Source organism: Acomys russatus, chromosome 21 (assembly GCF_903995435.1).
Source record: "Acomys russatus chromosome 21, mAcoRus1.1, whole genome shotgun sequence".
NCBI classification, from domain to species: domain Eukaryota; kingdom Metazoa; phylum Chordata; class Mammalia; order Rodentia; family Muridae; genus Acomys; species Acomys russatus.
In genome coordinates this window covers 2,118,235-2,145,855 of record NC_067157.1, presented here as the reverse complement: position 1 = coordinate 2,145,855, position 27,621 = coordinate 2,118,235, and the positions used below count along the sequence as shown (strand labels likewise).

The following is a 27,621-nucleotide window of genomic DNA, read 5'->3' as shown; positions in this document are numbered from 1 at the left end:
AAATTAATAACTTGGTAATGGGTTTCCATTTCTTCATGTAAAATTTGAATGGTGAACTGTCTTTTCAAATAGTGTCAATTTCCAAGGATATATGCAATTCATATTTAGTTGGACTTGAAATCTCCTCCCTTAGTATTTAAACTCAGTTAAATTTAGTTAGAATTCATTGTGAAAGAAAATTTCAAATTATGATTGTTATCTGATGAGCCAAATAAGCAATTTTGTGGGTAGAAACAAGAAATTTTCTGCCCCAAAATCAGGAAATTCTACTGACTTTTAAACAAAAATATTATCCAAAAATGGTTTTTAAACTATAATTTGTTTTTTTGCAAATGACATGTTTATTATTATCAGGTAATGTAATAACTATAAATAAAGTAACATGGAAATGTCCATGTAGTTTTAGGTCAAGACATATGATTATTTCTAAATAAGAGACTAAATTGAGTATTTATTATATGCACATAATTGCATGAGCTTAATATATTCCAGGATGTGAACACAAATGTGAGTAGCTTGAAGATAACTGCACACCATTGCCATTAACTATTAACTATCCCAATATCCTATTGGGAGTCAATAGAAAACATCTTATGAGAAAGTTAGTGTTGATTGTTGCAATGGGGACTGAGATACATGTACCAAATACTATAAGGTATGAAAGAAAAAACTACTGTAACTCACCTATCTATAATACTATTAAAGAAATAATTTTCATTTACCTAATGTAGAAATTCATATTTTGATATTTGATAAATTTTGAAGACTGTAATTCCTATTCAGCTACTTTTTTCCTTAGGCCATTAATAAGTACACAATTCTGCAAGTAAGTGAAAGTTCAACAAAGAAAATTTTTATAAAAATTATCACTTATTTATAAGAGAGGTAAACCCTGTTTCACGAAACAGTATGAAACTACCGTGTGCCTCAAATATGTACATCTGTAAACTCAGGAAAGGGAGTTCCATAACCCTCTTACTGTATCTACATATTAGAGAAGGCCTTAGCTTCAGCCACAGGTCTAAGGATGACAAATAGAAATGCTCTCGCAGATACAGGTATAAGTGGTACCTACTGAGAAGCTGAGGAATATTTACATTGAAACAAAGTCCCAATTAAAAGTAAAGGATAAGAGAGGCTGGAGAAATTAACAGTTAAGATAACTTTCTGGTTTTCTAGAGGACCCAAGTTTGAGCATCTGCCCAAATATCAGGTAGTTCACAACTGCCTGTTTTTCCAGTTTCAACTATCTGACAGCCTCTTCTGACATCATATAGCCACATACATACATTTATAAATATGAATAAAAATAAAACATTTGTAATTTTAACATAACACACAACATTTTATTACTTCTTTTTTCAGATGAGAAAAATTTAAGACAATGAAAACTACTGGTTATTATTTTGTTAATTATATACAGTGAATAGAAGATTCTTCAACAAAAATTATTTGTCTTATTGTTTAAGACAAATGAAGTCTGGATTAGTATTCACTGACTCTTCATGTGCTTGAAGGAAAGCACTGCCTATAGATACATTAAGGGATATGTATTGATAATCTTTCATGGTACACTACCAATCTCAAAGGATTCTAAACAATAGCTCCTGTCAATATAGCTGAAAATATGTGAAGAGTTTATTTTCATCTATAGCTATTACTAAGATAGAGTGATCATAGCTCAACTATATGCTCAGTGCTCTGATGATATCACACAATTCTCTCTCTCTCTCTCTCTCTCTCTCTCTCTCTCTCTCTCTCTCTCTCTGTGTGTGTGTGTGTGTGTGTGTGTGTTTTGTGTGTGTGTGTGTCTGTCTGTCTCTAATGGGAACTTATTTGTTATTTCTGGCTTATCTTCTACATAGTTGTAAACATAAGAACTGTGGGTTTCACACACCAACAGACACTTGATTTTTTAAAAAGAAGCCCAAGCTATGTCATGGAACAAAAAGAACATATCAACAAATGGTTCTGGTCTAACAGGATGTCTGTATGTAGAAGAATGCAAATACATCCATATCTATCACCCTGCACAAAACTCAAGTCCAAGTGGATTAAAGATATCAACGTAAAACTAGACACACTAAATTTGGTAGAAGAGAAAGTGGAACATAGCATTGAACTCATTGACACACAGAAGACAACTATCTGAACAGAATACCAAAAACATAGACACTAACACCAACAATTAATAATTGGGACCTCATGAAGCTGAAAAGCCTCTGTATGGCAAAAGACACCATCAAAAGGACAAAATGGAAGCCCACAAAATGGGAAAAGATCTTCACTAACCCTGTATCTGACAGAGGGGTGATGTGCGAGAACTATCTAGAACTTAAGAAAATAAATATCAACAAACCAAGTAACTTAATTAAAAATTGGGTATAGATCTAAACAAAGAATTTTTGGTAGAAAAAACTTTAATGGCCAGGAAGCACTTAAATGTTTGACATCTTTAGTCATCGGGGAAATGCAAAGCAAAATGATGCTGAGATTTCATCTTACACCTGTCAGAGTGGCTAAGAACAAATATTTAAGCAATAGCTTATGCTATTAGGGAATTCAAGGTGTAAGTGCACTCCATTGCTGGAGAGAGTTTAAACTTCTACCAGCACTTTGAAAACCAATTTGGTAGTTTCTCTGAAAATCAGAAGTAATCTACCTCAAGACCCACCTATACCACTCCTGGGAATATACTGAAAAGATGCTTCATAATTCCACAAGGACACTTGTTCAACTATATTCTGTTGATAAAATCTTATTATATACTGAAATATTCATAGCAGCTTTATTTGTAACAACCTGGAAACAACCTGGACGTCCATCAGCCAAAGAGTGGATAAAGAAAATATGGTACATTTACACAACAGATTTTTATTCAGCTGTTAAAAACAAGGACATCATAAATTTTGCAGACAAAGCTGGCTATGGTGGCACATGCCTTTAATTCTAGCATTCAGGAGGCAGAGGCAGTTGGATCACTGTGAGTTCAGTGCCAACCTGGTCTACAAAGTGATTCAAGGACAGCGAAGGATAACAGGGAAATCCTGTCTCGAAATACCAAAAAAAAAAAATTTTTTTTTTTTTGCAGGCAAATGAATGAAACTAGAAAGGAACATCCTGAGTGAGCTATCCCAGATTCAGAAAGACAAACACCATATGTACTCACTTATATGTGATATTAATATGTGGATATTAGCCATAAAGTACAGGGTAACCATGCTATAATGCCCAGACCAAAAGTAGCTATGTAACAGGGAAGGCATAAGAGAGGATACTTGAGTCTCACTTAGAAGACAGAGGGTGGGTGGAGAGAGGAAACGGAGTGGGAGAATGGGTGGAGATGGGACAGGAGGGATCAAGTTTGGGAGGACTGAGTGAAAGAGAAATAGAATCAGTGGGTAGGGTGACATCTCTGAGACAAGCTAGAAACCTACAACATGGAAACTCTCAAGAATCTATGAGAGTGACCATAGGTATGACTCCAAGCAATAGAAAATATGGAACTTGAAATGGCCACCTCCTGTGACCAAAGAAGACTTTTAATGGAGGGATAGGGACACCAACCCAGCCACAAGACCTTTGATGTCCAATTTTTCCTGCCTATAATCCAAATCGTCAATAAAGCAGAAATTGGGGGAATGGCTAACCAATGACTGCCCTAACTTGAGGCCCATTCCATGAAAAAGAGCTCACTCCTGACATTATTAATTATATTCTGGTATACTTGCAGACAGGAGGCTAATATAATTGTCATCAAAAAATATACAAACAGAAGCAGAGACCTATAGCCAAACATTAAGCAGAGCTCAGAGAAATTTGTGGAAGAAGAGGAAGAAGAATCATAGGAGCCAGAGAGGTCAAGGACACCACAAGAAAACCTACAGAATCAACTAACCTGGGCCCATGGAGGATCATAGACTCTGAACCACCAACCAGGGTATGTATGGCCTGGACTTAGGCCACTTACACATATATAAGAGATGTTCAGCATGGTTATTTTGTGGGACCCCACACTGCAAGAGCAGGAACTGTCTCTGAATCTGTTGCTTGCTTCTGGATCTTGTTCCCTCAGCTGGGTTGTCTTATCTAGCCTCAGAATGGGAAGATGTACCTAGTCCTACTGTAACTTGATATGCCAAGGCATGTTGATTTCCACGGGAGGTCTCCCCTTCTCTGAGGAGATGTGGATAGACGAACAGGAGAGGAGAGGGAAGAATTGAGAGGAAGAGGGAGGGAAAACTTCAGAATAGGAAATAAAGTAAATAAAGTAATTAATGAAAAAAAGAAGTGTGTTTATTTTTCCTATCAAATATTTTAACTAGGTTCATATTTTAGAAGTTAATAAAATGTGTTCATTACTTTATTCTTTGCTATAATCCATAACTGCACAATTAGTAACTTAAGGAATCAGTGTTCACTGTTGGCTCACATCTCAATTCAGAAAGGAAGACTTGGCAATAGGGGCACGAGACAACTAGTGACACTGCATCTAGTCAGGATGCAAAGAGGATACCATATTTCAGTATGCTCTCTCCTCTTTTATTTAGTCTGGGAATGTACCCAAAGGTACAGTGATGCCTACCTTTATGATAAGTGTTCTTATCAAATCTTTCCTGGAAATAATATAAAAAGGCTTTATCATGGGTTTGGATTTTTGTTTGTTTGAGGGGAGTGTTGTTGTTTGTTTGTTTTCCCCAAACATGATTCTATACCTTCTCAAGTTGACATCACAAATTTACACGTAGAAACTCATAACAAAAAAAGGCTTCCTTTGTTGGTCATGTGAATCATTTGCAAGTTGTTTGAATAACATTCACTAAGCTTCAGATTTCATCCACAAAACCCCATAAGTTAGGCATGATAATGCATGATTTTAAGCACTCAAGAGAGGAAGGCATCAAGATCAGAAGTTCAGCATACATGAGGTCTGTCTAAAAAGAAAGAAAGAGAGATAGGGGGAAGGAGGGAGGGAGGGAGGGAGAGAGGGAGGAAGAGAGAGAGACAGAGACAGAGAGGAGAAAGAGAGAGAGAGAGAGAGAGAGAGAGAGAGAGAGAGAGAGAGAGAGAGAGAGAGAGAAACAGAATAGAAAAAGAAAATGATAACAATAATGAAAACTAAGTTCACTCAACTCAGCTCTAAATTCACCAAACTCTTACACAGTTCCAATACCGTTCCTGATTCTTAAGTTGGTCTTAAATTCAAGACAATCTTTTAACTTATATAAATCAAGAAACAAGCTGCATAGTTCTAATATATAATCAAATAAGTAAACTTTTCATTGCAAAAAAGATAAATTGAGACATAGTAAGGAAAATTTGGAGCAACACAAGACACAAGCTTAGCATGAATAATATCAAATTATACAAGTGCACACCCAGCATCAGGGAATCATGATGATTATGGCAGTTACAAAGGACTAGGCTGGCCCAACTTTTACTGCTCTGTTGTCTGTATTGTTACATTGTATTGTCATGTCAAGGACCTGGATAAGAGCTGTAAGCAGATTACACTTTCTAGATATATCTTCTGCCAAATAAATTAGTATTTTATAAGCTTGCTGAACTTCTTCAACCATAAACAGAAAGCAGCCAGATATCACTTCTCAGCTCCAAAAGGAGTTCTTGTTTCTTTCTGAGATCCAGTAATCCAGAAAGAATTATATTATGCACATTTACCTATGCATTATAATCTATCAAAATTACCCAAGAATGTTCCATTAACCTCTATACCCAATATTTTAGTCTAAGATTACAAAATAATCTATATTCTTCCTATAAACAAGTTCCAAAGGCCTAAGAATCACATGATCATGTTTATCTATGTCTTTTTCTTGCTACAAATAAATATCTAGTACTTTACTTACCCATTGCTGTTTTAGCCAGTTTTTGATCAAAATAATTTTTATTCATTTGTTTATTCATTTATTTAATTTTATGTAACAACTTGGTGTAGTACAAGATACTTTTACATAGTTTCTTTATTTCTCCCACCCAGTTGTTGTAAAACAGAATTAAGGGTGCTAAGATATACAGGTTGTGCCAGGCAATGGTAGGGCTTGCCTTTAATCTCATCACACAGAAGGCAAAGGCAAGAAGATCTCTGTGAATTCCAGGCCAGCCTGGTCTACAGAGTGAGCTCCAAGAGAGCCAAGGTTGCACAGAGAAACCCTGTCTCAATTTGTACTCCCTGCATACATAGGTAATTAATGTATTCCTTCTGAAGTCTCTGATGGGCTTGAAGACCAGATACTTTAGTTTAGGGGTTATGATCTTTTTAGGTCTAGATAGATGTTTTAAGTTGATACTGACAAGATATGAAAGATATTGATCTACATTCAGAATTTTAGACTCACCAAGATAGGAAAGATATTCTTTCAATGATGCCTAATACAAATTGTCAAAACACTATGAATGTAACATATATAATTCATAATTGTTTTGTGGTTCTTCTTGCTGTAGGTAGTTTGTTGTATATGCGTGTAATAATATAAATGTATATGTAAAATATTTAATAAAAATTGTAAAGAAAAAAAACAAAACAGAAAAACAGAAATCTCCAGCATATGTCTCTGGAAAGAATGTTCTACCATATTATTTTATAACCTTAATAATCTTAATTACTTCTGCTAAAAAACCCTTCATATTAACTTTTTGAGATGAAAAATTGGAAAAGATAGGTTGAGTAAGAAAATAGATTTCCAACACTCAAACCATCATAAGACTGGGCATTTATTAAAGCCCTTTCTATCACATTCTGAATTGGAAATTCTATCAAGGTAGAAAGCCAGCCTTTGCATTTTTGGATTAATGATATGTTTTAGAACAAAAAATAAAATCAGCAAGATGAATTTCTTTTCATACATAGAGAAAGCTGTTGACCCACAGAGAGTTGAGGACACTTTTAAAGACATAAAATATTACCCATAAATATACATGACTAAAAACTTGAGCCAATTATATCTGAATGAAGATGCTCACTCATAGTAACCTCTCTTTATTGTAAGAAACGACTAATAATTTCTTTCTACAGTTAATTTTCCCATTTGCTTTTTTCTCCAGATCTGTTTTTATCTTTACAATCATTGTCTTTCTACTTGCCATGCTTCTTCTTTACTTTTCTTTCTTTTTTTAGATATATTTTATTAATTTATTCATATTACACCTCAATTGTTATCCCATTCCTTCTATCCCCTTCCTCCCTCCCTCCCATTTCCCCCTAACTCCCCTCCCCTATGACTGCGACTGACGGAGACCTCCTCCTCCTGTATATGCTCATAGGGTATCAAGTCTCTTTTTGGTAACCGGCTGTCTTTCCTCTGAGTCACACCAGGCATCCCCATGCAGGGCACGTGGTCAAATATGGGGCACCAGAGTTCGTGTGAAAGTCAGACCCTACTCTACACTCAACAGTGGAGAATGTCCTGTCCATTGGTTAGATCTGTGTCGGGGTTCACCATAGAATGATCAGAAACCTTGGGCCCAGATCTGCCCATCATAATGTTATTCTTGTAAGTTTCTAGGACCCTCAGGATCCTTCTATTTCCCCATTCTCCCACGCTTCTCTCCCCTAGACTCCCAATAGGATGTACTCCCCTCTGTCACACTTTCCTGGTAAGTGAAGACATTCATGGGACATATCCCTTGGGCTAGTGTCAAAATATAAGTGGGTATATACCATTTGCCTCTTTCTGCTTCAGAGTGAACTCACGCATTATGATCATTTGTAGTTTAATCCATTTGTCCACAAATTTCAAGAATTTTCTTCATAACAATGGTACTATGTTATTGCTATTTTCAGCGAATATTTTCTCTTACTGGTTCTATATACCCTATTTCCACTTCAGATGGTTTTAAGTTTATGGCCTCATACCAAAAGTATTTGGTTATGATATTTATACAGGTCCTACATATGAGTTAAAGCTGATATTTTCACTGTAGCTCATACTTCTGTTTTACATATATATGTATGATTATGCATATATAAAATGTTTATTAAAATCCTATGCAATATCTTTGTTCATATTGTCTCATTATGAAGTAGATCAATCTCTACTACTTAATATTTCCATTATTCAAGGCTAATTCTAAGTACATCTCCAATGTGATTCTTCAATTTTGCCAAAAATATTAGTCTATTCATTTTGGGGTGGGGTTGGATCAAATAACCATAAGTTAAATATATATATTAATGCATATAAAAATATTAAGATTCCAGTAGGAAGTGGAAGCAAGATATGGATATCTCATATCAATATCCATAACTCACACTGTTTTACTTTACTTGAGTTCTTGGATTATCATATATACACAACAACCATAGGTCTTTTGATGAGCCCTTTGGACTACAAGTGAAAGTCCTGAACTTTTCTTAATATTGGATCAAATATAAGACTGGATCTTGCCGGGCGTGGTGGCACACGCCTGTAATCCCAGCACTGTGGAGGCAGAGGCAGGTGGATCCCTGTGAGTTCGAGGGCAGCCTGGTCTACAAAGTGAGTCCAAGACAGCCTAGGCTACACAGAGAAACCCTGTCACAAAAAAAAAAAAAAAAACAAAAACAAAAACAAACACAACAAAAAAATTAATAAGACTGGATTTTTAAAATGTAGAATGCAGCAATTTATACAAATTTACACATTGTGGCCAAGAGAAATTTGTCCTAAGTTTGCCCCTATATTTCCAAACCGGATAAGAGATAAAAATACAAATTAGGTAATCACCTCATTATATTTACAAAATGTATATGAAACACTTAACACTATTTATTGTTTAAGACCAAACAAACAAATAAAGACACTAGACTAGAAGTAGATGGTGCCCACTTATCCCCATAAAGGACACAAGTCAAAAACAAAAATACCAAATCTATACAAACAAACAAGCAGAACCCCCCCCGCCCCGCCAAAACACTATGAAAAGTAGAAGACAATACAGAGGTCCAATGGCTAAAGTCGTGGGATTTCCTATGATGTAGCTAAAATGCTCTAGAATTTATTTGAGCTATGCGTTCACATTATTCTGTGTGGAGGAACGTCTTGAGTAGATGTAACAACTGTCAATAAAGCACTGTTCAGCCAATCAGCTGGGCAGAAGAACAGGAAGTGGGAGGCAGGACTTCCTGGAGAAGGGGAAGAGCCAGAAGTTTACAGTTAATAGTTGTGAAGGTTCACACTTGACTGGTCAGAGTTGGAGGAGAGAAGAGACCAGAGAAGGATCAGATTGGCAAGTGCTTGGGATATATGTAGAGTATTAGGATTAGAATTGTTTATTTTAGTTTATTATTAGGTTAGTAGCAGTTTAGATTCTGCCCAGCATAGTGCTTGCAGCTTTGAATTACCTTTCAGTCTCTGTGTCAGTTAATAGCTTCCTAGGCCACACAGATATGATTTATTTGAACAATTCTGAGCAAAGACACTGGATGCTTTGAATGGGTGATTATGTAGAATAGAAGCTGTTAATAAAAGAAAGAATATTTTGATAGGATTTACTTTTCTGATTTTTGCCTGGAATGTGTCTGACTGTGATGTGTGACTGTGTGTGAATAAGCATGTTGGAGAGCAAGTGTATGTGATAAGACGGGTTCTTAATCTGAAAAATCTCAGTAGACAGAAGTAATTGTTCTTTCACCTGAGTCATATATTGGTTATGATGTGTGCACATTTGTTTTCATAACATTATAAAATAAATGTCCACTTTTTTCTTTTTTGAGAAGTTTGAGCTATCATTCAGATATACTGGTTAAATAATGCTAAAAAAACATTCTTATAAATCAATACCATATGCAATTGCTGAATGAAATCTGCTTTACTATCTTTAAGGAAAAACTATTTCAGCAAAATCAAGCATTTTAAGCTCTTGTAAAATATGTGATACCTAGACTCTTCAATGAACTTTAAGGATACAGCTAATTGATATATCACAAATACTAACACATTATTGTATTCTGAATACTATAGTATACTATAGCAGATATAGTATATATTAGATATATTAGATATAGAATACTGTAGCATAGTTCCTGAACACTAGGCACAGATCAAGTAGGTGAATTAGGGTTACCATTTCGATTCATATACCCACCTAATGTACTTTTGTATATTAACTTATTTGTTTCATTTTAAAATGGCCTACCATGGTTTTGGGTTTTTTGTTTGTTTGGTTGGTTGGTTTTGGGGTTTTGGGGTTTTGGATTTGTTGTTGTTTGTTTGTTTGGATTTTTTTCCATTTTAAAGCCCAGTTGAAAGTAGGGAACAATTACAAGTGATGTTCAACACCAAAATGGTAGTCACAATCATCAGTACCTCCAGATTCTTCAGACCGTCATAGACACTAGGCATGAATATCATCATGATATATAGATGCAGGGAAATATTCATACACAGGAAAGTGAAATAAATCTTCAAAAATTAAAGAAATCCTTTAGCCTTAATTATTAGCTGTCAACTATTGTACTTAATATTATATATTTAAAGATTATATGGAAATTACTAAATAAACCTAAGGAAATATGAACTATGACTTTAACAAAGCTTTTTCATTATCACGTTTCATATAATCATTAAATATATAAAAATAAAATCTTTTTTTAATTTTTTATTAATTTATTCTTGTTACATCTCAATGGTTATCCCATGCCTTGTATCCTCCCATTCTTCCCTCCCTCCCCTTTTCCCCTTATTCCCCACCCCTATGACTGTTCCTGAAGGGGATACCTCCCCCTGTATATGCTCATAGGGTATCAAGTCTCTTCTTGGTAACCTGCTATCCTTCCTCTGAGTGCCACCATGTCTCCCCCTCCAGGGGACATTGTCAAATATGAGGCACCAGAGTACGTGTGAAAGTCATACTCCACTCTCCACTCAATTGTGGAGAATGTTATGCCCATTGGCTAGATCTGGGTAGGGGTTTAAAGTTTACCGCCTGTATTGTCCTCGGCTGGTGATCATAATGAGTGAGTTAACCCAGAAGCAGAAAGACTCAAATGGTATATACTCACTTATATCTGCATACTAGCCCAAGGGGCATGTCCCACGAAAGCATTCACTTACCAGGAAACTGGGACAGAGGGGAGGACATCCTATTGGGACTCTAGATGAGAGAAGCGTGGGAGAATGGCAAAGTAGAAGGATCCAGAGGGTCCTAGAAACCTACAAGTAGAACATTATGATAGGCAGATTTGGGCCCAGGAGTCCCGCTCAAAATAAAAAGAAAATCTTACATACCTTTTCTAAACCTTCTTCCTTGAGACTGATCACATCCAAATCAAAATCTGTCCGTAAGCCATTGGTTTTGTTAAAAGTTATTCTTCCTGTGAGGCCTTCCCAGTGGGCCTGAAAAAAATACTCATAATTAAAAAGTAAGTAAAAATAGCAGAAATTATGAGTTTCCATGATCACAATTGATATTTAATCATATTTTATGTGTGTTTTCTTGTGAGATATGAAGGAATTTTCCTCTTAGTAGTTTATGTTACCTCTCATAAAAAGATACTTAATCATATTTTATGTGTGTTTTCTTGTGAGGTATAAAGGAATTTTCCTCTCAGTAGCTTCTAACTTCTATGTGAAATATAAATGTTCAGTTATATTATCAATGTTTATAGATAGGGTTTTGCTTAGATGTATATAATTATTTTTGTTTATATACTGAATATCATGGGACAAAGAAAAATAGTAAGGTATAGTATATGAAATATTGAATATATCACTCAGTATTATTCAAAATTATAATTAACTCTATAAATTCATAAGAGTAATAAATTTATTATTATGAAAAATAATTGAGTCCACAAGAGTCTGTTGTAGTTCTATAGTTAACAATCTTCCCTTATAATAATCATATTACATTTCCCTGAAGAAGAAAGGAAAAAATATACCATAATTGTTTTATATCAGCCTATAATGCCTATGTAATATGTTCTCAGTGAAAAATGAGATAGGATTGCTTCCTCAGCCTCTGTGAGCCTCAATGAGCACTGTTTAGTGTTTTTGTAGGCTGTTTTCTCCTTGTATCCTTGATTTTTAAATTACTTCTAAATTATTTTTCTTATGAAATAAAAGAAAAATGTCCCTCTTTAACCAAACTGTTGGAGCCACAATTTGAAATTTTAATTTCTATTGAAATTTCATAATGAGATCAATTGAGCTTCTTTTTAAATAATGTTTTTATTTTTTTGAAAATATTATATAGTGACCACTTCCCCCTAGTGCACTTAGATGAAGGGTAAGCCGCCTACCCAGAGGAGACCTGATAGGCTGTGATAATATGGTGGGAGAGTAGGTCTCCTTCTGTCACAGGCCTAGGAGCAGGAAATAGGGTGAGAGGGGGATGGGGCAAATGAGAAGAAACAATGAGAGGATAACAATTTAGATGCAATCTGAATAAACTATTTAAATAAACTTTTAAAAAAAGGAAATATTATATAATCACACCATCCCCTTTCCATTTCTAACCTCACCACCTTTTTGTAAATTCATAGCTTTTTTTTCTTGTAATTGTTGTTTTACACACACACACACACACACACTTGTAAATATATCCTACTCAGTCTATATAATATTACTGGTATATATGTTCTCAGGGTTCTTATATATAAATGCTGTGGTTGTGTAGCTTGGAGTTTTGGTGGGACTCTTAGCAGTTGGAGTAGAGGTATCTCTTACTCTTTTGAGACTCCTTTCCCAGCCTTAATATGAGTGTTTATGCCTTCTTATACCATGTTCAGCTGATATCCCTGGGAGGCTTGCTCTTTTCTGAAGAGAAATGGAGGAGCAGTGGATCTCAGAAAGAGGTAAGGGGGAGGGACGACCTGGGAGGAGTTGGGGAGGTTGCAGCTGAAATGTACTCTATGAGAGTATAGAAAATACTTCCAGACATTTTTGTTACTTTAAATTTTACATTAATAATAATGAATAGTATGTCCTCTGAGATAAAAATACATTTCATTTTTAACATACTTGGCTATCAGTACCTTTGTTGGTTCTGTCTAATCCATGGACAGTGTTTTTATTTTAATCCTAACTGCTCTTTTCCAGTCAGGGGACATTTCTCTAATTCTTGTTTTAATTTCAAGTAACTTAGTAAATTCTGTGACTAAAATGGTAAAAAATAAAATAAAAGAAAGAAAGAGAGGAAAATGAGATAGGAATATAATTCCTCCATGATGAGTAAATGTATTTTATTTAAATAAAAACATTTTCCTATTGTACCTGCAATTGAGACAAAATTATATATTTTACATTATATTGCAACTATAAAAATCTTAGAAAACCAGACAACTCTTACAGCTGATAAACATCTTCAGCAAATTGGCTGGATACAAAATTAATTCTTAAATGTCAGTAGCTTTCCTATACAAAAATGACAAGCATGCAGAGGAAGAAATTAGGAAAACTACACCATTCATGATAGCCAGAAGCAATATAAAATATATAGGAGTAATTCTAACCAAGCTACTGAAGGACTTGTTTGAAAAAAACTTTAAATCTCTGAAGAAAGAGATTGAACATGATCATAAGGTGGAGGGATCTCCTTTGTTCATGGATCTGGATAATTAACATAGTAAAATGGCCATCTTACAAAAAGCAATTCACAGATTCAATGTAATCTCTATCAAAATACCTTCAAAATATTTTTTGAAGTCATTGAAAGATCAATTCTCAATTTCATATGAAAAAAAAACCCAGAATAGCAAAATCAAACCTTTTTTTAAAAATTAACTTATTTATCAATTCATTCATATTACATCTCAATTGTTATCCCATCCCTTCTATCCTCTCATTCCTCCTCCTCCCACTTTCATCCTATTCCTCTCCCCTATGAGTGTGACTGAGGGTGATGTCCTCCCCCTGTATATGATCATAGGGTATATAGTCTCTTCTTGGTAGCCTGCTATCTTTCCCCTGAGTGCCACCAGGCCTTCCCATCAAGAAGACAGGGTCAAATATGGGGCACTAGAGTTCATGTGAAAGTCAGTCCCCAGACTCCACTCAACTGTGAGGAATGTGCTGTCCATTGGCTAGATCTGGGTAGGGGTTCGAAGTTTACTGTAAGTATTGTCCTTGGCTGGTGCCATAGTTTGAGCAGGACCCCTGGGCCCAGATCCGCCCATCATAATGTTCTACTTGTAGTTTTCTAGGACCTCAGGATCTTTCTTTTTCCCTATTCTCCCATACTTCTCCCACCTAGAGTCCCCAAAGGATGTCCTCACATCTATCCCTCTTTCCTGGTACATGAAGACTTTCATGGGACCTGTCCCTTGGGCTAGTGTCTAGTTATAAGTGAGTATATACCATTTGACTCTTTCTGCTTCTGGGTTAACACACTCATTATGATCATTTCTAGTTCAATCCATTTGTCCACAAATTCCAGGAATTCCTTGATTTTAATAACTGAGTAGTATCCCATAGTGTAAATGTACCACAGTTTCTTTATCCATTCTTCTACTGAGGGACACTTAGGATGTTTCCATGTTCTTGCTATTATGAATAAGGCTGCTATGAACATGGTTGACCATATGTCCTTGTTGTGTGCTGGTGCATCATCTGGGTCTATTCCAAGGAGTGGAGTAGCTGAGTCTTGAGGGAGCCCTATTCCCAGTTTTCTGAGAAAGCGCCAGATAAATTTCCAAAGTGGTTGTACTACTTTGCATTTCCACCAGCAATGAAGGAGTGTTCCTCTTTCTCCACATCCTCGCCAGTATGTGGTGTTGTTTGAATTTTTGATCTTAGCCCTTCTGATGGGTGTAAGATGGAATCTCAGAGCTGTTTTGAAGCAAAATCAATCCTATACAATACAAGATCCTACAGAGGAATTCCCATACCCGATTTCAAGCTGTACTATAGAGCAACAGTAATTAAAACAGCGTGGTACTGGCACAGCAAGAGGTGGTTTGGTCAATGGAATTTAATTGAAGACCCAGAAATGAATCCACATAATATAGTCACTTGATTTTTGACAAAGAAGCCAAATCTATTCAATGGAAAAAGGATAGCATATTCAACAAATGGTGCTGGTCTAATTGGATGTCTACATGTAGAAAAATGCAATTGGATTTATATTTATGACCACTGAAGAAACTCAAGTCCAAGTGGATTAAAGACCTTAACATAAAACCAGAGACACTAAATCAGTTACAAAAAAATTTGGGAATAGCCTGGAACACATTGGCACAGAACACAACTTCTTAAACAGAAGACCAACAGCCCAAGCTTTAAGGTCAACAATTAATAAAGGGGACCTCATGACGCTTGAGAATCTTCTGTAAGGCAGGAGACACTGTCAACAGAACAAAGAGACAGCCTACCGACTGGGGAAAGATCTTCACCAATCCTACATCTGACAAAAGTTTAATATCCAAAATATATAAAGAACTCAAGAAATTAAACACCACCAAACTAAATATCTCTATTGAGAAATGGGGCTCAGAAGTAAACAGAATTCTCAGCCGATGAATATCAAACATTTAAAGAAATGCTGAATGTCTTTAGTCATCAGAGAAATAAAAATCAAAATTATTCTGAGAATCCATCTTGCACCCAGCAGAATGGCTAAGATAAAAATTTAAAGTAACACCACATGCTGGTGAGGATGTGAAGAAAGAGGAACACTCCTTCATGGCTGATGGGAATGCAAGCTTGTACAACCACTTTGGAAATCTATCAGGCGCTTTCTCAGAAAAATGAGAATAGGGTTTCCTCAAGACCCAGCTATTCCACTCCTTGGAATATACTCAGAAAGTGATCCACCACACAATAAGGACATATGCTCAATCATGTTCATAGCAGCCTTATTCATAATCACCAGAACCTGGAAACAGCCTAAATGTCCCTCAGTGGATGCATGGATAAAGAAATTGTGGTACATTTACAATATGGAATATTACTCAGCTATTAAAATCAAGGAAATTCCAAACTTTGTGGACAAATGGATTGAACTAGAAAAGATCATCCTGAGTGAATTAACCCAGAAGCAGAAAGACTCACGTGGTATATACTCACTTGTAATTGGGCACTAGCCCAAAAAGCATGTACCACAATAGTCTTCACTTACCAGGAGATTGAGATAGATGTGAGGATATCCTACTGACTCTGTATAAGACAAATATAAGAGATGGGGAAATAAAGGACCCAGAGTGTCCTAGAAACCTGCAAGAAGAACATCATGAGAGGTGGATTGGGGCCCAGGGGGTGTCTGCTCAAACTATTGCACTAACCAAGGACAATACAAGTAGTAAACATTGAAACCCTACTCTGATCTACCCAATGTACAGAACATTATCCACAGTTATGTGGAGAGCGGGGACTGACATTGACATGAACTCTAATGCTCCATATTTGACCACCACCCCTTGGTGGGGAGGCCTGATGACATTCCAAGAAAAAATAAGCAGCATACCAAGATGAGACTTGATAGCCTATGACCATATAGTGAGGGAGGAGGTCCCCCTCGGTCATAGACATAGGGGAGGGAATAGGGTGAAAGTGGGAGTGAGGGAGGAATGGGAGGATCCAAGTGATGGGATAACAACTGAGTTGTAATCTGAATAAATTAATAAAATTAAAATTAAAAAATTGAAAAAAATCTTAGAAAACATGATTATCTGAAATGTTTGAATACTACAGGGTATGCATGAAAATGCATACTTTGAAATAATGTATTATAGCCCAAAGACATGATTCTTAAAAGATTAAGGTTAATATTTTAGTGGTGAATGAAAATCATCACTACACCATGTGTTAGTCATGATATTTGTTTCTTAGATAGTAGTGCACAGTCATTTCAAAATAGTTTTCAGCTAATAAATTATAAACTAAATTAAAAACATGGTAATAATCTTTATCATATTAGAATATATTTCCAGCAAATTTAATGATGTATTGACTTAGTTGGATAGAAAAAAATTATTTTGCCCACCTTCATAAAGAAATCAGATCATATGAAAAATGTATAATAATGTAACAGATAAAAGAACAAGATAGCAGCAGAGTACATGTATAGAACAGCAAAATGAAACTAGGTAGAGAATAGTAAAAATATAACAGGCAAAACACAACAAGTCATAAAAATTTTCTAACATACTCAATTTTAAACTTCCTAGCAACCAAAGCAGAAAAAAGATGATGAAATTGTAATATTCAGGGTTCATATTTGGAGACATAGAAGCTGCTTGGGATAAACATCTTTTCCTGGTACTGAGACCTCAGAAAATTTCTCCTGTTGGTCCTCTTAAGGGGATTACTGTGATTTAGTGGACAAGGCTCTCAATTACATCCTACAATAAATAGAGTGGGGAATGTACTGTAATGTTTCTTTCAGGGTTAGCTGACACATATCACAGTCATAATACTCAAATGGTAAGTTCAGAAAAATCAATTCTACCGTCACAGAGACCTATGATCTATGTATAAAGCTCTGAAAGTGGAGAGTGCTTTAAACAAGAAGGTAATGTGGAGTGTGAAGCAACTAATAAAGATTATGTTCTTCAGGGAAAACCAGTACCATTCACTGAGTTAAATAAAATTTAGACAAAGAAAATGCATAGAAATTGTTTGTCAATACTGTGGGATTCCTGATCATGATCTGATTCACATGTTTTCATTTCATGATGAATAATTTATAAAATAAATCATTCATTTTAAGTCAACCATGAAAATTCTTAATAGGCTACAATAAATTTAAAACTAACATGTGAGCCATAGCTATTTTCATCTATGAAACTATCTGAAAGAAAATGTACAATTATTTTGCTTATATTAACTATCCATGTTAAAATTAATATATCAGAGCAAAGGATATAAAAAACCTTAATAGTCAAGACAAGGGGCCATTTAAACTTTTATCCACAAGGAGTGTCATAAACTAACCAAGAACTTCCCTTAATAGGGAAAAGAGAAAAATGCAGAAGAAAAAAGTATTGCACATATGTGTAAATGAAGAATTTTCCACCTGCTCTTCCTACTAGATACTTGGTTAAAATGAGCAGGAAATAATACATAAGCTGACTCCTTAACAGTGGGCAGCGAATTTTCCTCTTTCTGAGTGTATATATTATTTTTAGTTTTCAGTCTGAATGTGATAGGAATTGAACTATAACCTCATATATGTAAATGAAGCACTCTACCACTGAACTATATCCGTTGCTCTGATATATTAATTTTAACATGGATAGTTAATATAAGTAAAATAATTGTACATTTTCTTTCAGATAGTTTCATAGATGAAAATAGCTATGGCTCACATGTTAGTTTTAAATTTATTGTAGCCTATATGACATTTGAGTTAAAAATATACTTATTTTCTAAAATACTACAATTCTTTAGATATCTATATATCTGCTTAAATAAAATTACGGAGAGATAGATTTTTTTAAAAAATATGTCTAATATCTTCAACCAAGTCTTTAAAGGGTCATAGGGTTCATATGTTTTGTTATCAGAGTCATGAACTGATTTTTTTTGTGAAAAACAACGCTTTTTTATTTTATATTTTTCGGATTACATCTCAATTGTTATCCCATCACTTTTATCCTCCCATTTCTCCCTCCCTCCAGCTTTATTGTGTCTTGGTTTGTTCTGCTTGTCTGTTGTCTCTCTCAGGTCTGATTTTTTTCTCAAGGAATGGAAGTGAAGTGGATCTGTTAGAGAGGGGAACTGCGGAAAGGAGGGAGGAGTGGGGGACAGGGAAACTATGGCTGGGATATATTACATGAGAAAAGAATCAATTTTCAGTAAATGGGGGAAGAAATGAAGATTCAGTTATAAAACAAAATTGCATGGTAGGAAAACTGCACTGACTTAATCCGGAGTACTTTCTCCACTTACCTCTTTAATTAGACTCATGAAGCGGGTCCCAAAGCGCCAGGGCTTGTGCCGATTACATTGCAAGGAGCTGACTGTCATCTGCGGAAACTGCTGGACAGCCACAGACACGACATGCACTGCATCGTACATCAGAGCAGCATCTGTCTGAAAGCCCAGAGAAAGGACATCCGTGTTCACAAAATTGTAGGACAGGAGTACACAGAATAAAGAGAAGAATGGGGTAAGAGAAATACTAATTTCCAGGTTTTCTTTATATTATAGTGAACACCATTTCCTGCACATTTCAGGTAAGACGCTGTAGTCATATGACCACAACTCGTTTAGAGCAGTTGACCCACGTGGTCTGTCTTTTCTAAGCCAATCAATAGCCAAGTCACAGGGGTCCTATTTTGCCTTTTTAGCTGGAAATACATGAAGACACTATTTCTTTTCTCACTCTCCCTGGGTCTGTCTTACTCTGTCACATCACTTACACAAGTACACTGGGTGAAAATGTGACATTTAGGATGATTATGTATCTCACATATTATTCATAGAAACAAACAATGCAGGAGGGGAAAAAAGGGATTTTTAAGAGTGTTACTCAAAAAATCTTAAAGATATGAAAGCCCAGATCTTATCTTCTGCTCTATTTTCTTTCTTTTTTTTTTTCTCTCTTTTTTTTTATTAATTTATTCTTCTTACATCTCAATGTTTATCCCATCCCTTGTATCCTCCCATCCCCCCCCCCATTTTCCCATTATTCCCCTCCCCTATGACTGTTCCTGAGGGGGATTACGTCCCCCTGTATATTCTCATAGGGTATCAAGTCTCTTCTTGGCTACTTGCTGTCCTTCCTCTGAGTGCCACCAGGTCTCCCCCTCCAGGGGACATGGTCAAATGTGAGGCACCAGAGTACGTGAGAAAGTCGTATCACACTCTCCACTCAACTGTGGAGAATATTCTGACCATTGGCTAGATCTGGGAAGGGGTTTAAAGTTTACCTCCTGTATTGTCCTTGGCTGGTGCCTTAGTTTGAGCGGGACCCCTGGGCTCAAATCTGTTCAAATATCCATTCTCAATCATGATGCATCATTCCACAGACTGAGTCTCAGAGTATATGTTAATCCTTTATCGGGAACCTAAGCTTAACCTCTTGTGCTGTTTTCTTCACTCAAAATTTCCATATCAATATAAATTCATTTGGCTTCATAAGTAAAATGAATATGAATTCCACTGTTCTGCACCCATTCAAGTGACCATGCACTTGGTGAGTCAATGATTGAAAATAATGTTTATAACTCATAACAAACAAGAGGTTCGGCAACTGTCAAACATTGTGTTGAGAGGACTTTCTCACTATGTTTAATGGGATTCATGCTGGATCTCATACCTATTGTAGAGGGACACACTGGCAGGGCTAGAAGCAGTGAACTTTGAGCCATCTGCCTGGCATGCATTAGAATAAAAGCACGTATTTCTTTTTCTCATTCACACAATTAGTGGGCTGTAAAATGAATTCCAAACTGAATATGAACCTGGTAGATCATATTGTGCACCTCAGTACAAAACAAAATGAGGAGACTGTATTTTTCCATTCAAATAGATCCTAAGAGCTTTATCGCCAGAAGTGGCAGACAACTAAACATCACACTGCAATACCAGAACATTGAAACTGTCATTGTGTTTGTCGTAAGTCTGCGAAGTATAAATTCATATCCACAAATTTCATTTTATAAATAATAGATGGCTAATTTTACACACTCTAATAGTTGAGCAGTGGAAGCTAAAGGAGGGAATTTAGCATGAGTATCCAATATGAGACTGACAATTACACTATTTGGTTTGGATCTAAGTTAATGTCAGAAGACTCGTATGTCACACTGCAAGTTCTAAAAGTAACTACCATATTTAAAAAAATGCATTTTTCCAAACATAATAAATTTTTATAACATACACCTTTCAAAAAAAAAAAAAAAAAAAAAAAACAAAAAAAAAAGAAGACAGAAATAAAATATGTCAGGCATTACTAACAGGCTAGTGCATATCATCACCACAGAAGAACACCTTAAAGAATCAATTTTCTTCCTAAATTCAAATTCCATTTCCTGATATGATACTACATTAAGTCACACAGGATGCAGGTCTCTAGGCATATTATGAGAAAGGAGGCTATTTCTAGAGAAGTTTAATTGAAGAAGGAAGATATAATCTTAATACAGGTAGGACCATCCCACAGGCTAGCATACTAAGCTGAATAACATAATAAAATAAAAGACAAGAGTTGATCACCACTCCAGTCACTTGCATCATGAATGCAGACACAAGCAGATCTAGCCATGAGATTGTACCATGTAAGTGTGAGCAAGAACATATTTTCCCTTCCTTAGTTGTTTTTGTTAAGAATTTTGTCAGTGCAATAGGAAACGAAAATAATATAAGAGTCTGGAATGTGAGTTAAAAGTCACCTATTAGAACAAAACTATTAACATTATGTTTTCATAGAACTTTAAAACTGAAGTCTTATTAAGTATCTGTATAGGGTCTAATATAACAAAACTAAAATGTGAATAACAATAAAATATTTGGAAACTATATAACTAGAGGAGAAATAACTCATTCCTAAACAAAAAATGGATTGTCCTAGACATAAAAACGGTACAAAAATGTCTTTGAACAAATAAAAATAGAGACATAAAAGAAAAAACCTATTGAAAACCAATAGGTGTATTTACAGCAATAAATACTATATTAAGATAATACAAACTATTTGCCTAAGCACCTAGTACTGTGTCAATAAAACGGAAGTACAGTAACTAACCAAGCTTCAAATAAGCAAAAAGAAAGACATAATAAATATCAGAGCAGAAATAAGCAAATATAGACCTACAAATGATAACTAGTGCTTGGTACTGCTTTTTAGAGAAAACACTGTTTCTTTACATGGGCCCAAAAGATAACTAAATTCTAGATGATACACTAGCATCTCTGCCTTTATTTTGTTTTGTCTCCATTACTTTGCAAAGTACATGATGATTATTCAAAGTATACCTGACTACCTAACATAATTTGTGCTTCTTTGGGTTTGAGAGTCCTAAAACAAGAATCATTTTCTTCATCTATAGTCATCTTGAATTATAGGAACTGAACCAAAAATCTTAAAGGTCCTACAGCCCCCTAAATGAGGAGAGCTGTCTGTGATGGCAAAGCTGTAATCTGGAGAAATAACCTACTGATGGAGACCTGATCAAGCCCCTTAAGAAATGGCATCAATAACAACTTATATAGACCATTTTAAAGTATCAAAATTGGATTTAGGATTAATTATACCCAGACACAGACAGCACCTTGACCAGGAAACATAATCTCACCACCCTTTTCCCCAGTGCTTTCTCTGTTTAAACTTAAGGCTTATGTCAGTTCATAGAATGGACATGCAATCAGTGAAACTATTTATTCATTCTTCTTTCCATTGTACCTTATCAAATACACTTTCTCTGCTTTTTAGTATCACTCGTCTTCTGGAATTATTGGACTAGATGGCTAGTGAGTTCCGGTTGAAGCTAACATTTTGCTGGTCATTCCTGTCATATTATAATCAAAGACAAAAAAGTGATCCAATTAGAAATTGATATATAAGACACTTAAAAAGAAGATATTTTTTTAAAGAATACAACTAATAAATCTTTTTTAGAATAATTATAAAAGAGAAAGATGAGGCTTAAGTAAAGCCAAAGGTTCCCTGACACCACAGAAATAAGATGGCTGATCAAGATGGTAACTTAGCCTTGGGCACTTTGGCATACCCAATGATAAAGAACTGAAAGTATGACTATATTGTCACCATGTGAACATGTATAAAAACATTCCATCAGGCTACCAAGGAGAGACTTATACCCTATGAGCATATACAGGGGGAGGAGGTCCCCCTCCGTCACAGTCATAGGGGAGGGGAGTAAGGGGGAAATGGGAGGGAGGGAGGAATGGGAGGATACAAGGCGTGGGATGACAATTGAGATGTAATATGAATAAATTAATAAAATATAAAAAAAGAAAAATGATTCCCTCAAAAAATCTCAGAACAAAATATATTTCATTCTTAAATTTTGCCATAAATTAAAAAAAAAAAATATGAAGAGTCTTCCACACTCTATTTCTGAAGGGATAGTTAACCTGAGACCATATCATGACAAGGATATTACACAAAGAAAGTTGCAAGCCAAGATTATTGATGAACATAGACAAAGAAATCCTAAGGAAAATATTAGTAATCAGATGTTTTTAAAACAGTACACTAAAAAGATTTTGAAAAAATTAAAAAAAAAAAAGAATTGAGATAAGAAGAAAGCTGAAATAATGGAAGCAAAAGAAAAAGGAAATGAACCTCTAGTTCAGAGAACTACATTATCTCAAGAAGGGGTTAAAGCAAAATGGAGGCTGATACTTAACATTGGCCTTTGGCCTCTGTTGCTACAAGCACACATCCACATGAACATATACATAGCAACACACTCACACACACACACACACACACACACACACACACACACACACACACATTTATGCAACTTAACCAATACAATTTTACCTCAGGGTTTCAAGTATATACAAGGGTGGTTGAATGTACATTGGTCAATAAACATAATGCTGTAATACAGCACACCAACAGAAGGAATGACAAAAATCATATGATCCTCTCAAAAGAGCCTAAAGTAATAAACTCTATTTATAACAAGGCTAAACTCACAACATAAGGATGCTGGAAAAATGACAATGATGCCTTAAGATTCCTAAAGACAAGAATGCCTGCTTTTGTCACTTTTATTCAAGATGATACTAGAAGTTCTACCCAGAGGAATTAGTCAAGACAACTAAATAAATAGCACTGAAATTGGAAAGAAAACAAAGCAAATTGTCACTATTTACAGATGACATAATTTTCTATACAGAAACACCAAGCTTACCATCAAAACACTATTAGAATTAATAAACTATTTCAGCAGATTGGCAGAATTTAAAATCAATATCAAAATAAATTATATTGCTATATAGAAATAGTGAGTAATCTGAGTTAGAATTCAGCTAATCATTCCTACTTAGACAAAGCAGAAAAAGAAAGTAAAATACATGCAATTATATTTAAGCAAACCGGGAAAATATTTCTACAATAGAGCTATAAAGTGTGCTAGAATACATTGAAAAGACATGTTTTCATGGGTAGAAGGGTTAATCGTGTTAAAATTTATATAACACCTAAAGTGCTTGACAGATTCAAGATCATTCCTATTAAAATTGCAATGAAGTTCATCACAGAACTAGCAAGTAAACATTAAAGGGTCCATGAAACTATAAAAAGCTTGAATTACTAAACAGTTTTTGGGTAAAACAACATGACTACAAAACACAATAAAAATAGCCTGACACTGACATGAAAAATAGCCAAACCCACCAATGAGATGAAATAAAAGGAGGAAAACCAGGCCTTTGCAGTCAACTGAGTATTGAAAAAGTGGTCCAAAAGGCAATGAAAAAATACATCAGCAAATGGTACTAGCAAACTGGATAGCCATTCATAAGGTGAAAACGGAAGCCCCTTCATTACTAGTTAAACATTAAACTACTAAAAGAAGCATTAATGAAAATTCCATTTGAATTAATAACATTGAAAAAGTAAAAGTACACAAGTGGAATTACATATAAGTAAAAAAATGTGAATAAATCTACCAAAAATATAACACCTTTTTGCAGCAATGGAAATAGCATCCTATAGATAGGAAAAAGAAGTTTGCAAGATGTTTACAAACAATGCACCTGAAAGGAAATATCTGAGTACATCAAAACAATTAATAGTGTGTGTGTGTGTGTGTGTGTGTGTGTGTGTGTGTGTGTGTGTGTGTGTGTGTGTGTGTGTGTCGGGGTAGGGTGGTAGATAGAAACATGATTTAAAGATTGGTGATAAACCTAAGTAGATATTTGTAAAATGCTTAACATGTATCTGAAAAGTGTCTCAAATTCCTTTATTACCAGAGAAACAGAAATCAGAGTAGCAATAATATATCACCCACTGCAATAAGAATGGCTACTATGCAAAGACAAAAGAGAAAAGGTACTGGCCAAGACAACAGGAAAACAAAGACATATCACACTGTTGGTGATATTTAAATTTGCTAAATATGGAAAGGACATATTTGTAACAAAGGTTACAAATAGAGCCATCATTTGATCATTCATATTTGGAGAAGTTCTGATGAGAACTAAACACTTATGATTGTGTTACCCTTTGAAATTAAATCTCTGTGATTGAATTCAAATTAAATATAATTTTGTTCCTAATTTAATTTTCCTTACATGTCATATCAACCCTAGAAAGTACTTTGGAGTTAAAGTTAAATTAATTTTTAGAATTATACTACAATTGAACATATGAACTACCTTCTTACTTTTTTAGAATTTACTTACTAAATTCAGATGATTTACTTAGAAGATTTAGAATTATACTGAACATTGAAATGGAATCACACATGTGTTTAGAAGTATATATGGTGGTTATACTTACCTGAAAGATAAAACAACTATTCATTTTAGGGCTCACACCAGAAGAAGGAAGTAGAGTGAAAACTCTCTTCACTTTAGTGATTCATATCAGAAAAGTAGATATTAGGAAGTTCAATATCAAGCCCAACAGGTCAGAAGGGAGAGTCATGCACCAATGATAGTTCAAGAATTTATCAACAAGAATGGGAAAAACACTTAGTGCCTACCTTACACTAGATTCAGCTTTGAAGCCAAAATTCTTTCCAAATTAAGTTGTGTGAACTACAAGGAATATCTACCAGTCCAAAATGTGCCTTTCAGCCATTGTGCAACTGTGCAACGTGGCAACTGCTCTAGGCACTGATCTACGAGTATAACAGAATTTCCTCAGTCAGGTCTGGTTCATTTCTTGGTTTCTGGGTAGCCCAGCATCTGGTTCCTAGACATCCAGGCAGTATCAGGTCTGTGCTCCCTCTCCTGGCATGGCCTCAGGTTGAACCAGTCCTTGACTGTCTACTCCAATATGTTCTGTTCCAGCACTGTCCTGCCCACCCCACAGCATCTTGAAATCAGGAAATATTATAGGTTGATGATTTTGTGTCTAGAGAGATGTCCCAGTCAAACATCTGGAAGACTTGGAAGGTTATAGAAGTTGGCCACTTGAGAATCTGTATCTCTCTTTGCTGGAGTCTTCATTAGGGTCACTCTAGACGAGTCCAGGGAGTTTCTACACGACTAGGTTTCCACATCACCCTACAAATGCCTCCTGATTTCAGTAGTCTTTCCTACTACTCTCTTCCTCTATGCCCCACTCACTGATCCCTCCTGTTCCCATCCCCATGCACCCCCAATCCACTCACATAATCTATTCTATTTCCTAGGGATATCCACAAGTCCCCCCTTGAGCCCTTCTTATTCTTTAATTTATCTGGATCTGTGGATTATAGTGTGATTATCCTTTACTTAGTTTATACTTACTAATATCCTTTTATAAGTGAGTTAATACAATGTTTGTTTTCTTAGGTCTGGATTACCTCATTCAAAATAATTTTTTCTCTAGGTTTTTCTATTATATTATGTCCTTGTTTTAACAACTAAGCAATATTCTATTATATAAATGTACCACATTCTCTTTATCCATTATTTAGTTGAGGGACATCTAGGTTGTTTCCAGGTTCTGGCTATCATGATAAAATTTCTCTGAACATAGTTCAGCAAATATCCTTGGGGTAGGGTGGAACATACTTTGGGTATATGTCATTAGGAGTATAGCTGGTCAACAGAGAGGTATCATCCAGCAACTGATGGGAGCAGATGCAGAGGCCCACAATAAATAATTGGCAGAGGAAGGGGAACTCCACATTATAGGTGGGGGAAGAACTGCCTGATCCAGAGGGATCAAGATGTGTATGGGTCTGAGCTAGATCCTATGTTTATAAGACATGATTGTGAAGTGCCGTGTTCTTATAGGGACTTCTGACAATGGGAGTGGCAGGGTGCAGGTGTCTCTGACTCTATTGCCTCCTTTTAGGATGTATTTTACCTACTGATTTACCTTATCCAACCTTAATATGGGAGTTTATGCCTAGTCTTTTGTTTGTTTGTTTGTTTTTGTTTGTTTTGTTTTGTTTTGTTTTTGAGACAGGGTTTCTCTACGTAGCCTTGGCTGTCCTCGACCTGATTTGTAGAGGGGGCTAGCCTTGAACTTACAGAGATATGACTGCCTCTGCCTCCCCAGGGGCTGGGATTACAGTTGTGGCCACTAGGCCCATGCCTGGCTTATGCTAGTTTTATTCTAACTTGTTATGCTATATTTAGTTGATATCCCTGCAAGGACTGTACTTTTTTTCAAGGGAACCTGAGAAGGAGTAGATCTGGAGGAGAGGGGGTGTGGGAAAGTACTGTGCAGAGTAGAGGGAGGGGAAACTGTGGTGAGGTTGGAATTTTGAGAAAAAATAAAGTGCAATATGATCCAAAAAATTTCAGCACACATAAGATGATCTTCCAACACGACTGCTTTGGTACAATCATAAAACAACCCCTGCAAAGCCTTTTAATATGAGTTCATTTTAATTATTTTTTGTTTGTCAAGTGATAAAGTGAAAAGTAAGGGTGATCCTTTAGAACTCCATTGACGAAGTAAATGCCACACCTTCCACTATTCTGTATATAGATACCAATGGGAAAATAAATGGTGGCTTTTTGCTGGAAAACCCAAAACTACCTCCTGGGAGCAGTTTTTATATTTTGAGTTATTTTCTGCTCGTTTTAATTAAATCTGACT

The 27,621-nt window shown here is 35.5% G+C and overlaps 1 protein-coding gene across 1 annotated transcript in view; it reads right to left on the bottom strand.

Moving 5' to 3' along the window:
- The window catches only part of Grik2 (glutamate ionotropic receptor kainate type subunit 2), a 664,108-nt gene that overhangs the window by 257,032 nt on the left and 379,455 nt on the right, over positions 1-27,621 (bottom strand). The window contains exons 7-8 of the mRNA XM_051164424.1: positions 18,825-18,968; positions 11,226-11,333 (exon numbers count right to left, since the gene is read on the bottom strand). Of these exons, the coding sequence (XP_051020381.1) occupies positions 11,226-11,333; positions 18,825-18,968 (252 nt within the window). The remainder of the gene's footprint in view (positions 1-11,225; positions 11,334-18,824; positions 18,969-27,621) is intronic.